Source organism: Notothenia rossii, assembly GCF_949606895.1.
Source record: "Notothenia rossii genome assembly, chromosome: 2".
NCBI classification, from domain to species: Eukaryota; Metazoa; Chordata; class Actinopteri; order Perciformes; family Nototheniidae; genus Notothenia; species Notothenia rossii.
In genome coordinates, this window is record NC_136904.1 from 86,046,714 (window position 1) to 86,061,802 (window position 15,089).

Below are 15,089 nucleotides of genomic sequence, written 5' to 3' on the forward strand. Positions count from 1 at the left end.
TGTGCTGCCGGAGCACAGCGCATGTTGAGCAGCATCGCTCATTAACTCCCTGATCAAATGTCTCTGACTGAGCTCTTCCTTAATGAACTACTCATGTTAACTGTACAGAGGAAGTGAAAACGTACAAACCATTAATGATTATATCACAACAACAGGATGTGCTAGAATGAAGTCAATAGAGGTTCAATGTTATGGGAGAAGATTAAATAACATTGTGGACAAATATTTCTGCTTTGAGAGCGTTTAAAAAGTGAATGCATGAAAGTTAGAGAAATTAAGCTTGTTGCTAAAGCTCTTTGCAAATTCACCTTTAACTGATATATTAGTGTTCACTAAGTGGTTGATTTTTAGAGAACACTTCACTAAAAATGAGTTACAGTACACAAACTACTATTTATGAAAAATGAGTAGTGATAAATATTTACAACTATCATGTAAGGTGTGCCGTAGCTAACTGGGCTAGCTTACAAAGCTTATGTTAGCTCGTTAATATAAAAGCTAGCAGGGTGGAGGTTAAAATCTGAAAACATCCTCAATATAGTGTATATATCTCACCTGACACTATATAAAATACTGTTTAATTATGGGGTAAACGGAAAGGTTTCGAAGTCACATTTGATCAATATAACTCAAATTACAAAACATGATAATAACGATGGCACACCGCCTAGCTGATTAGCGTTGGTAAAGTTAGCATAATCAGGTATTTCCCACTCATTATAAACACCATGAATCATCTCTATCAACTCTGAGACAAATAGTTCCCCATGTATTTCCCCAAAAATTATATAATAACTACTTTTACAAATAATTGAACAGTTAAATTTAAAATGCAATATCATTAGCAGAACTTAAAACTTTTATTTTTGGCAGTTGTTAGGACCAATTAAAAAATATTTCTAATAGAAGCTGTGGAGTGTGTCGTAGCATTGAGCAAAGATAAAAGGAGCCGTGAGACCTTGATCAGCTGAAAGCAGGTCGGCTACCTGTTCAACATGCACTCACTGCTTCTCATTGCCATTAATCACCATAGCAACACAGTGCGAAGCAACAGACAGCTAAGCTAACGCTGCACGTTCATAATGCAAAGGACCACACGGAGGCATCATTAAGTGAAGACTGGAGATCAAACGTATGGGATTTACTCTAAGAGAAATGTATTATGTATTATTAATGTATTAAGCATTTCTGTTCCAGACAATATCCTCGTGATCTTCCTTGGACTTTTATTTGGTTCAACTTAGACTTTTTTAGACTGTATTCTCTGTGGACGATCCTTTTTTTGGAACAGGATGAAAGAGTAAACATCAAAAGCAGCAGTGAGGATGAAACTAATGAAGCAAGGAGAGGGAACGTAGCTCACGGGGAAAAAGGGAGCATCAGTCGATGTTATGATGATATTATATGGGGGAAAGTGCCACAAAGGTGCAGACAAAAATCACAGTATGTTGGTTGCAAATAGAGATGTAGTGACCTTCAGACGGCAGATACCGCCTCAAACGCTTAATGACAAAAACCACCAGACCCCAGTGACGCAAATAATGAAGTACCTGCAGCAAAATCCAAGGATAAGAAACATGAAAAGATAACTATAAAATGACGACATTTGTATTTTGTTGTTGCCCCAGCTTCCGCTCCCACTTGACTTGCTGTGATCCAACTGTTACATAAGTCTTTAATCCAGCTGTGCTACTTCTCCTCTCCCCCTCCTTCTCTTCTCTCTCCTTTTCTCCCGCCACCGTAATCTAAATCCTAAAAAAAAAAACCTCTTCCTCATTTTATCTGCTTTTAACACCGACAACATGCTAACACAGGCTTGAAACGGTGTCTTATAATGAAACCTCTTTGTCCAGGGTTGCGCTGCAGGAGAAAAAATAAGTCTTTTGATGCAGATGCTTTGCTGTCTCTCTGAAATCAGCAGGGAAAAGCTTTTCCCCAAACACAAAATCCTGTGTGTTTTTGTCACCTAAAGCCCCTGTCTTTCTCCTGGTCTCTAAGGGGGGCTGCAGCCAAGAATAGACTGCCCTTAACCGTTGGTAGCCGCTAATGTGGCAAACAGAGATCCAGCAGGTTGTGTTCTGCCCTTCAACACCAGCCGGGGGACTCAAAGAGCTGTAAAGTTGCTAGAAACCTTTCCAAAGCCCTTCAGCACGCCGGGACTCTGCTGGCAGCCATTTGATCAAAGAGAGACACGGCTGGCTTTTCCCTTTTATCTGCTGAGGTTGTGAGAGGTCTACGCAAGAATAGCAGTCATACATTCAAAGATAAGAGGCAAAGCAGGGTGAGGACTGAGGGGGTGGGGGGGGGGGGGGTAAGGGTGAATCAAGCTGCAGACAATAGAAGCAGTGGAAGATATTCATATTGTTTTGTGAAAGTGATAAGGTAAACTTTATAAATAAGAGAACATGTTTAAGCCCCTATAAGATAATGTGTATCTTTAATAAGACCAACGGCATCTTCCTTATCCAGATCCTGACCTCATGCATTTCTTACGCTTTGTGCCCGTCTGAGGCATCATGCCGTGGCTATTATTATTATCAGGCGACAAATAGCACATACAGGATCTGTTCAAACCACATGAGATAATTTTTAAAATAAATCTATTTAGGAAATAAAGTCTTCCGGTTATATCCTATATATATATATCTGCTGAGATAGCAGAACGAATTTACGCACACACACACACACACACACACACACACACACACACACACACACACACACACACACACACACACACACACACACACACACACACACACACACACACACACACACACACACACACACACACACACACACACACACACACACACACACCCACACACACATTATATACTGTATATCCTATTGCATGAAGGCAATTCCATTATGTTATGCCAAAAGACAAAATAAACTAAATGTACCATTTAAACTTCATGCGTTGAAAAACTCCATGACTTCGTATTTCTCTTCACCAAAACGATTTACTGAACTGTGCAGGCTCAATTCACTGGTAACTTTTCCTGGAACCGAAAACAGGCTTATACGTTTTCCTTCTCATTATGAAGTCCTGGACTGAATGGAACTGAATAATTACAATTTATTAAAAAAAGGTTACGCTGACTTCACAGTGACAGCTGAAGCACCAGATGGTCAAGATGACGGTTTGACTATCAGACAAATCATAAAATTATCTCAAATAAAAAACTGAAATCTTGTTTGAACAGATGCCCTAGCAAACCATCTTCAAGTATCATACCGCCAATATTTTTTGGATGTCTAAAATGTATAGTTTACTTCCAGACTTATGCTTAACTAGATGTTCTCTTTTATTGCATTTCATTTTTGATAAACAGTGTTTCTTTACATTTAAACATATACATCTATTTTTTCACAAACCTGTGTACATTAAAGCCCTTTTTATTTTTTAAACGAAATTGTCCAGCTTGTTGTCCTTGTTCCTAGCTGTTTTGTCAATTTGTGTGCAACTTTATTTAGAGGAAAGCAATACACTCGAGTAAAACTCCTTGTATACACTTGGCTAATAAAAGGTGATTAAATTATTTTAAATTATTTTTTGTATTTTGAATGTTTCCTTATTTTAGTGTCAAACATTGAATGCCTGCTTCCATCTTCATCGACACAAATGGCAACACTGGAAATAACTTTATTACAGTATCCTATCCACAAAAAAGTTTAATATCAAGAAATATATACAAATGTACTCAATAAACAAAACCAATTACAAGCACAGTTTGCCTAGCTTGTGCAACATAAGTGAAAAAGCCTTATTTCCTTCACACAAAAATAGTCCAAAACAGTTATAATAAAATAACAAAATAAGAAGAGAAAGGCTCATAAACTTGTCCGCTGGAGTAAAGTTATCAGAAGTACATCCTTTCATGCCTGAGGAAGCTTTACTTTTTGAAATAGCAAAAATAATTAAAGTATGTGAGGGTGGCTTCTTTTGGGCAGTGACCTTGAAGGGAGTTTATTGCTCTCTCTGTCCGGAGAAAAGGCCTCTTGCTGATCACATGTTAATCACCCTGCATGATGTAATGTTTGTTCTTCTATGTAGCCTCATTAAGGGAGCAGCTGTTCAGAATATGGCGGGGTTAATGGAGGGTAATACAAGTAATAAGACGTCCAGATATACATCAAACATCCCTCCAATTCTGAATCAATAACTGGATAATTGAATTAATGATTAATCCCTTGTCTACTTAACAGTGTTGCAGAGGGATGAAGAAGGGTGAGGAATAAGGGGCATGTTCATTGACCCTCCCCTCCTTCTCCTCCTCCCCTCTTCTTCAGCCGTGGATCTGATTTCCCCTGACATTAGTCCTGCACACACACACACACACACACACACACACACACACACACACACACACACACACACACACACACACACACACACACACACACACACACACACACACACACACACACACACACACACACACACACACACACACACACACACACACACACACACACACACACACACACACACACACACACACACACACAGATAGTTATCTCCCAGCACCTGAGGCAGGTGAGGTGAAGGGTCTCAGACTTGTAGCAGATGTGAGGACCCTCGAGGGGCCCACTCTGATGATCATCACCAGACCTGTCACCTTGTCTCCCTGCAGACACTTCCTTCTCTAATTCAGCCGCCCAGCCAGCAGCTGCTTCCTGCTCCGGCTGATGAGCGGAGACTGCTGATGGCAGAGATGTGTGAGTGTGACACCAGAGCAACCAGTAATGTAGTTACAGCTCACCATCATCTGCTCTGTTAATATGTGGACATTTCCTGCTATTAGACAGATCTCTGATAACAAATAATGATGAGGACGCTCGTATTTTCTCTTGTGTTTTCTGCAGCTAGTTCAAAACAAAGCGGCACACCCTGCTAACTTATATCTGTGGTGGACAGTAACTAAGTACATTTACTGAAGTACAATTTAAAGGTTCATGAGTTTTTCAATTTCTTGAAACTTTATGATTCTACTCCAATACATTGCTACTACACTGTATTATTGATTTTACTTCATTTTCCTGATGTCTTGAGATACTTTGAAGTTTGTGTTCCCAATGTCCCTTAATCAGTGGTAAAGCAAAAGTACATTTAATCAAGTAATGTACATAAATACAACTTTGAGGTACTTTACTTAAGTATGTATTTATCTGAACGTTTCAGTTACTTTGAAGATTCAGATTAAGATTAATATTATAAAATATAGACAACAAATCATTGAACATGAATAGGTATAGGCTAGATAAATAAAAGGTTAAAACCTTGGGGAAATACAAGCTACCCAAAAGCGTAAATAATAAGCCTTTTTGAATACTCTTGTACTTTTACTTTAAAAAAAAAACAACGTTCAAATCTGAAAGCAGCACAAAGCATTTCTACTGTATTAAAACTACTTTTACTTCAATTAACTATTTGAGTACTTCATCCTCCCCTTATTATTATCAATAGTATGCACTGGTCTTAACTGGCTAAATGTTGTTGGCAGGATGATTGCTGCAATTGTACTGATGGAGTAAGATGGAGAGTTCAATCATAAATAGTCCAATTAAAAATAAAAACAGGATTTAGAGTCATATGCCACCAAACAGGCATCAAAGAAACAAAAAAGCTGGTTTTAACCCCCAAGGCAAACATTATTTTCTTTTTACACAAAGTTGTATAGCGATGCAAATATGGAATTCTTTACCTCCAACACTGCCTAACATCAAAAAATAAATCAGTGTTTCAAATGAAAACATCTTTAAGGGATGCTATAAATATAAGGATTTGTATTTTTGTTCGGAACTATGTTGAAAAAGTCATTAGTGTAGGTTTTTACATACATATTAAAGGCTTTTCTCTTATGCATGGCTTATGTTGGCCATCTCCACTGTTTATTACATGTTTTTAAATGTTGACCCCAGGACACCCTTGGTGCTTTATAATAAACCAAAGTGAGAGTAACAACAACTTTAAAACCCTTCTACAGTAGGTTAACCTAGCAACTTATCTAGAGTACAACTGAGTGCTGCAGAGTCCCAGCCAGGCCCCTGAGCTCTGTGAGTCCTGAGTGGGATTTATTTCCTCTGCAGAACCAGGGGAAGCCATGTGATTGTTGATAGTGTGCATTGCATATTGTAGCTCTCACCAAAGCAATTTAACTGGGCCAGCCAAGTTAATTTCTATTCTGCACATTCACCGGCCATCCCTGCATCTGTAGCCACTGGCACATTCCCCATCCAGCTCCACAAAAACATTGTAAAGCTCACAGTCAATGGCCTGCCAAAGCTTCCCAGTTAAATGTTTATCATTGCAGATGAGTGTCCATCACCCTGTGCGTGCACTCTCTGTCCTGTGAAGACAGTGTGGTGCAAGTTAATGCACTGAAACAAATGTAATATGTATCATGCACTACATCCATGCACCTGCAGACACACAGCTACAGTTGTGACAGTGTTGACAGACGGGGCCCTTACGTATCTGCTGATGATGTTCCGGAGCTGGGTGAAATCCATCCTTAAGACGGCTCCGGCGGCGAGTAAACTGCAAAACGGAGACGCTCTCCTCTCCTCGGTTCTCTTCGTAAACGCTACCTAATTTGGATCTTTCCACCAGGATCCATCGCTCTCCACCTCTGCCGCCGCCACCGTGTCTGAGATAGCGAGGAGCAGCGGGCTCTCAGTCGGCTCTTCTGATTTTCATGGCATCCCCTGGAAGAGCCATGCAGGGACCGAGCGAACACACCGACCCACAGCCGCACTGCTGGCTACATCTCCGGGGGAATTTCCCCGACCTCCAAACGTCTGGGCGGGGATCCCGGTTACTCCTCGGTTGTTTGACTGTGTTATTCTGGCAGGAGACGGTCCCTCATGGAGGCTGTGTGTGTCCTGTGTTACAGCGGTGGCCCTTTCGGTGTAGTGGCAACACTCACCCGTCAGATGACTACGATGCGCATGCGCACTGGGGTTGTCCCTCACCTCGATTGGAGTACATCTGAATACTGCACTCTATGATCACACACACACACACACATGCTTCAATCTAAACATATAAAGTCATGTCAAAAGATCTGAGAAAAACTACAGAAGTCATAATATGACTTTAATGTTGTTTATTTATATTCTTATTTTAAATACTGTAAGCTAATATTGGGATCATTCATTCAGTGGGTGGGAGCAGTACTCAAATCTTGCACTTAACCCTTCTCTTGCGTTTCGGGTCAAAAGTAACCGAGTGACTTGGTTTTTTATCATGAATATTGTGTTTTTCATCCAATTGCCTCAAGACCTTATATTATCCTCCACACTAGGCCTCAATTGATGATCACCACTTGCATTGATTTTTTGGGGATTTATTCAACACCCATGATGTCATGATGACCGCCATAGGAAATAAATGGGTATGAGTGTAATGTTCATCCTGCAGATGGAAAACATCTACACACACACACACACACACACACACACACACACACACACACACACACACACACACACACACACACACACACACACACACACACACACACACACACACACACACACACACACACACACACACACACACACACACACACACACACACACACACACACACTTACACAACAACATCAAGTAAAAGTACAGAGTACAAATTGAAATACTCAAGTAAAGTAAAAGTCCCTCAAAATTGTACTTGCAGTAGTTGAGTAAATGTACTAAGTTACTTTACACCACTGGCCTCAGTAAAGTAAACCAAACGATTCTATCACAAGGCGAATACCTGCATTCAAATTGCAGTGACATATAAGTAAAAGTATATAATATCTGCCAAATATATTTAATAAGTAAAGGTAAAGTCCCCACAATGCAGGCAAAAGTATTACGCAAATTATTTGATTTTTAATACTGATGCATCAACATGAAAGCAGCAATTTAATACTGTATCTGGCAAAGGTTGAGGTGATTCTGCATGTTTTATGTACTGCTGGTGGTTTGATTTACTGCATAACAATGCAACATATTCTATATGCTGAATCTCAATCTAATGCTGTATCTTTAGTTGTCAGATAAATACAGTGGAGGGGTAGAAAGTACACTGTTTACCGCTCAAATGAAGTGGAGATCAGGTGGAATAAAATGATACTCAAGTAAAGTACACACACCTCAGTTCTGTAATGTGAAATGTTCAAATGTGCCCTAATTTCTTTCAGGTCTAACTCTTTGACATTATTGTGCTGTCACACTTCTATAAATATGATATACATCGGCCAATCAACATGACAGTATATTTAACCTCTGTGTATATTTAGGCAGAGACATTTCACATGCTTTAAATGCCAGCAGCATGTTTCCATAACATACTCTGACTACACACACACACACACACACACACACACACACACACACACACACACACACACACACACACACACACACACACACACACACACACACACACACACACACACACACGCACACACGCACACACACACACGCACACACACACACACACACACACAAATACACACTTACACGACGACATCAACTCAAAGTAATAGCTTGCAGTAAACACACTCTGTTCGGATGCTCGTTGGTATCACTTTATATTATGGCTTTCTTAAATTGTATTGCGAACAACATTTTTCGAAGAAATATCAAAATTATCATAGCATTACTAAAGTAAACATGTTAAAGGACCGAAAAACAACAAGTCTTGAGACAGAACAGATGAGTTAACAAAATAAGCAAAGATCAAGTCAAAGCTTACAGTCTTTGTTATGTAACAGCAGCTGTAACCCGCCATTGTTCAATCAGAATCAGAATACCTTTTATTATGTGAAACCTAACCAAAACCCAACAGAAAAAAAACAGAAAATCTAAATTTGTCTCCATCTAAGAGGATCCTCAGTCTGCAGGTGGATAGGTTGTGATGTCGGCCCCAGACAATTCATTTAAGGCGTTATGACTTTCAATTAGCACAGACTTTATTAATAATGCAATGCATAGAGCACTTTAAGCTGTGACCTACTAAGGCTCTACGCTGCTGTTTACCTCCCTGAAGACGGGGCACTTGAGTCTAATGATGAGTCCGCCTCAGTGGACACATTACACCACGCTCTTTGTTTATGTGCTGTCACAATTACCTGCATGTTGTGTTTCATGTCATGTTGTGGAGATAGGAGGGCCCCTTATTCCCTTCCCACTTATTGGTCACACCTACAGAAAGCATAATGGTGGGCAAAAGTTTTAAATAGCTCATGCAGTGCCAACACAGCAGCTATGAGAATAACATAATGTGCTATAATAAGGCAGAAAATGCTGACTTATTGGAATAAAATCATCTCAAATCCCTGGCTTATAAAATAACTCATTATATTCAGAGACAGAGACATATATATATTTTATTTATTCATATTCCTAATTATTTTCATTCATACTGTATGTGTTTATTTCCAGATGCGCTGTGTTTATATTATCATATAGTTTTTTCATTGATATCTTATATATATAACTTTTGTTATTCTGTGAACTCTTACCTGTCCTATCCTGTGTAACTCCTATTGCTGTTGCTGAATTTCCCTATGAGGATTAAAGGGGCCCTCCTAGCTAGAAATGTTTGGTTCTAAAAACATTCTGAGAATGTTACCATTCATTGTTCTAGGAATGTTTTCAGTGGGAAGTTTTAGTTTGGTTTCCAGAATGTTCTTTTGAAAGGTAGGATAACGTTCTCTAAAAACATTCTTAAAATGTTTGGTGATAACCTTTTTACATGTTTTTGATAACATTGTTAGAACATTATGCCCTACTATTCTTAAAACCTATTCAGCTGCAAGTTAGATTTTTTTATGTTGCCAGAATGTTATTATTTTAGAGTAGGATAACGTGCTTTACTTTTAAAACATTTTGCAAATGTTCTGTGGTAACAATTTACTAAAATATTTTTAACATTATTAGAACATTAGGACATAATATTCCTGTAATTCTTCAATTCAAAATTCCTGGGTAACTGGACTGACCACTGTCCACTAGGATGATATTGATAGTTTACTTAACTATTGGAATTGGACTATTAACACATGTAAAAGTATGACTCGGAATCAGCTGTGAAAGTAACATTTGTTTATTAGAAAAGGGGAGCTGAGAGTGGAGGTTGGTTATGGCGGCAGTGGGAAACAGGTGTTCCAGGGTGGGTAGAGAGGCCTGGCTGGTCATGGGAGTGTGGAAGGCCTTGGATTCCTCCTGGGAGAGACACAAAAATCAGTGTGAGGCAAAATCAGGCAAAATTGTTAAAATATCTGCTGGCAAAAAGCTAGAGCGGCATGCAACAATCCTGCAGGCTTTAATAGTGTGGCTGATGGGTAGGTTTGCGGGTGTGGTTGATTGGAGACTGCTCCCAGCCGTTTAGAGCAGACCAGCAGGCAGGGGGAAGACAGAGACACACAGTAGAAACAAAAACATGCAAACACTAACAGGGGTTTCAGGGACGGGCAGTGACAGTCGGTCCGTCCTTCTATATGTCTGTCGTCTCAAATCTAAAGGGTGCAATAACGTTTTTTATCAACAATGCATAAACAGCGGCCCTCACAAACCACCAGTGTTGGATGTAACGCGTTACAAAAATAACGGAGTTACAGTAATATATTACTTTTTGCTGTAACGAAGTAATGTCACGCATTACTAATGAAATGTGGGTAATATATTACCCGTTACAATGGTCAGTAACGCAGTTACAACACATTTTAACCCGAAATTAAATGGTGTTTTGTTTTTTAAGAATGTACTAACATAGCGAGACATTCCGACACCGGACAAATTGTGCGGGTAGATTAGTAAACCCGGTGTTTACCCTTCAGGCTTCGCGTCGAGATCTTCGGGGAAGTTGAACATTATGCAACCATTCAAAAAAGAAAACGTAGCGAAAAATACAAACAACAAATTGTGTCAGGTGCGCGCGACCTGCTCCGCTGCGCGTGCATCATTTCCAAAGTGCTTCCGCAGCAGTGACACACATCTGATCTGTGGATAATCATTTATACGAAAATGGTTAAAGCAACCATCACTAAACGCCAGCAACACTGCATCTACTGCAGACAGTAGCAACAGGTCAGATGCGGACATCACGTTACCCTCCGTTGTGGACACTAGCTTACTCCCGCCTGACTCGCCGGCCCCGGAGCAGCAGTCTTCGTCGCCCGAAACTACAGGTGCCAGGTATATCTAAACAACTACCCGCCTGTACAGTGGGATAAGGCGGTCATTTTGCAGCTTGTGGTATAAAAATAGACAATGGCTAGAATATTCATGTGAAAATAGTACCATATTCTGACATGCCTGTAGAAATGTTGGGTCAAAAATAATGCATACAATAGCACAGATGCCTTCACCACGAATGGCTACAAAAATATCTCATATCCCAAGCTTATTATCAACGAGCTGATGTTGCAGCTGAAATGTTCTCCAGGTCACAAAGTCAATCTCACATGATGATATGATACCAGTTTTCAAGCACAGTAAATATTCTCTTCCCAGAGTATATGATGGGACCAAGGAGATGATGTAGTAGGCTACATGGTTTTAATAATACTTTTGCCTTTCAATGTTTGCCATTTCAAACCATGAGCATGGTTTAAATAATATTTGCCTTGAGTTACAATATGTTAACCTTCATTATAGTCCTTGACAGCGGTCTGTACTGCTGTATTAACAACGTGTCACATGTTAAGAATTTACAAATCAGAATCGAGTATTCAACTAAGCCGTGTAATACAAGTTGTTAGTAGCCTTAAGGGCCTACACAGTTGTTATGCTATGCCACATTGCCCTTCACTGGATGCATAATGAGCTGCACTAAACTACATTTTAGCATTTAAAATACCTAGCTATTCTTTTGCGGTTATTTTGGTGAAAGTAACTAAAAAGTAACTAAAGTAGTGTAACTCATTACATTTCAGAGACAGTAATATTGTAATGTAACTTATTACTTTCAAAAGAGAGTAATAAGTAATATCTAATATATTACATTTTGGAAGTAACTTGCCCAACACTGCAAACCACACACAGCCAGATAGCTTATCTAACAGTTGGAACCTACATACGAGACAACCTTTATAGTCAGAAAAAAGTGTGATTATTGGCGACTAAAAGTGTCTTTTGTCATGAGAAAGTGTTATTCTATCAATATGACAATAGAGTGCATTAACAACAAAAACACTTGCAGCTGAAAACGTTTTAAGAGTAGTAGGGCATAATGTTCTAAAAATGTTATCAAAAACATTTTAAGAATGTTTTTAGAGAACGTTATCCTACCTTTCAGAAGAACATTCTGGGAACCAAAATAAAACATCCCGCTGAAAACGTTTTAAGAATAGTAGGGCATAATGTTCTAACAATGTTATCAAAAACATCTTAAGAAGGTTATCACCAAACATTTTAAGAATGTTTTTAGAGAACGTTATCCTACCTTTCACAAGAACATTCTGGGAACCAAAATAAAACGTCCCGCTTAAAAAAACATTCCTAGAACAATGAATGGTAACATTCTCAGAATTGTTTGAGAACCAAACATTTCTAGCTGGGAACTCACACATGCCACCGCACACATGCAATATCAGTTTACAGCTTATCATGAATTACGTGCTTGTTTGTTTTTTTCAAAAGGAAAATTTGGTGACATCAGATTTTTTAAGATATCCTTTTCAAACAAATGCAACAAGTTTGTTTTTTAAAGCGTTCTACAAATGAATCTAACGTTGACCATGACCGTGTTAATATTTCGCATCACAGGAACGTTTTATAAAAAAAGAATAACATCCTGAAAACATTATCCGAATGTTGCTTTGAAAATGTTCTTCTTTTGTTATCATGTAACATTGAGGGAACGTTTTATAAAGAACATCTTTAATGTGTTACCCCAACAACGTCCAAAACACATCCTGAGAATGTTGCAGGCAAAACGTTCCACCTTTGTTAACATATCACATTAAAGGAACGTTTTATAAAAAACTTTCTGTCATCTCAGGCCTCAATAACATCCTCAAAACATCCTCTGAATGTTGCAGTTAAAACGTTATGTCTAGTTAACCTTAAACCTTATACGAACATTATTTGAAATAATAAACATCCTCAAAAGGTTCTACAGTATGAACATCAGATTAAAACTTTTCTTTAAAACATTATTAGAACCTGTAGGTAACGTTAGCCAAAGTTGTGAGAACGTTCCCCGCTAATTTTCAGTTTCATATTAGTTTTTAGTGCCTCTTCTGTGACATGTCTCCATGCTTTAATGTTCAAAAAGCTCTTTATTTTACTCATACTGTCTGTGCTGCAGCACCTCTTCTCACCCTCTGTCTGAAACCAGAGCCCAGTCTGCTCTGATTGGTTAGCTGGCCGGCTCTGTTGTGATTAGATTTGTCCTGCCCCTTAGCCTATCACTTACAATGTGTTGGATCGCTAGCCAATAGAGGCTCAAGTGTTACATAGTGATGTCCTTTATGTTACGTAAGTAAATAAAGGAGAGAATGGAGGCATTTGTGATTTTAGCCTATTTTACTGCATGTACCTTTTAAAGTTCTTAACAAATAATCTGAGGGGAATTTGTTGTTATTTCTTTTTAACTTGTGATGTGTCATTTTGTAAAGCACTTTGAGCTGCATGTGTTGTATGAAAAGTGCTATATAAATAAAGCTTTATTATTTGTATTATTATTATTTCTAACTGTCTGACTCTAAATTAAAAAAATATCCGATCATTTACTGATCAGCATACATGATTGTATCTCATAAAATGTTCATCCAAGAGAAGCTGTTGTCGATTTAAACAGATGAACTGCATCTAAATTGCTTCTCAGTTTTCCTCATAAGTTGATGTTTACACTGCTGTGATAATCACACAGCTCACTGAATATTTCTGTTCCATCTGAGTGGATGAACGGGGTCATTGTTCGTGCCGCTCTGTGTCCTGGGTGTGGGCGAGGCAGAGCTGCATATGGGGCAGTGGGTTACTCTCCTCATGGTGCCATACGTCCTGCGTGGGAAGAATCAGCCATCGGCATATCTGGAAAAACTGTTTTGCATGTTGATAACACATCATAATGAATGTAGTGGTGCTAATCAAGTGATGTCAAAATACTTTACAAATAGATTTGGGTGCTAATATTCTTTCAAAACATGTGGGTACGCTCATGGCCGCAGACACTGGAATATGGCAAAATGAGGCATGTTTACATCCTATTATAATCTTTAAGTCAAAGTCAACTTTCTTATCATTATTTCAGTTTGTGTGTACAGACAGAGAGATCGAAATACCGTTTCCCACAATCCTGAATACCAAAATACAAATATATATAAAAATATATATATAAAAATATGTATATCCTATATATACACAATCAACAGACACATTTATACATATGCACACATTGAGACACAAGCCAATCAATATATACAAACGAACAGTCACTTCAATATCTTTGGGTGACTGTTATTTTGTATATATTGATTGTAGTGCTTTTATTTTGTATAATATTCTTCATGTCAGGTTTAACTGCTCATTTTTGGTGCAGTAAAGTGTAAACTTTTACTAAGCTTGTCACAAAATCAGTTTTTCACTACACCATTATCATGGCTGAAAGCATCCACAATAAAAAATATAATCACAAAATATTTTGAAATGTTTTTAAATAATATAAACTACTTTTTGTAACTGTATAAAATGGTTTTTTTGTCTCATTTTTGGCAAATAATAACTCTCAAAATACAAGTGTAAGCAAACCTCTTTAGTGAGTTTTACAATCTCGAAAAAATTCGAGTCAAACCAACTCATAAAAGGTTATTGGAAACAGTTGCCTCATTGTAGAGAAGGATAGAGAGAATCGGTTTTCATGACTGTACTAAAGTATATCATTGAGGGCTAATTATCTTCAAAATCGTTAGATCGTGACACATATTTTTTATATATGGATATTCCCAGGAAAGTCCTTAAAATCACTGTATGTCAGTTTATGTAGCTAATTTCATTAAGAGTAAAGTATTAAGTAAGTAAGTAAAACTTTATTTATGTAGCACCCTTCTCAACACGAATGTACAAAGTGCTTTACGGTACAGTAC

General features: G+C 38.4%; 1 protein-coding gene across 5 annotated transcripts in view; it reads right to left on the bottom strand.

The window, feature by feature from the left end:
- LOC307028088 (phospholipid-transporting ATPase IH-like) overlaps nt 1-6,962 on the bottom strand; it is a 42,081-nt gene extending 35,119 nt beyond the window's left edge. For 3 of the 5 annotated variants that reach the window (XR_013804830.1, XM_079662852.1, XM_079662851.1), the window contains exon 1: nt 6,481-6,962. Coding sequence is in view for 4 of the 5 variants with exons in the window: in XM_079662852.1 (XP_079518978.1) it covers nt 6,481-6,519 (39 nt within the window). In the remaining variant the exon portion in view is untranslated. The remainder of the gene's footprint in view (nt 1-6,480) is intronic. The other 2 variants (XM_079662850.1, XM_079662849.1) reach the window with 1 other exon arrangement.
- Between the last annotated feature and the right edge of the window lie 8,127 nt (nt 6,963-15,089).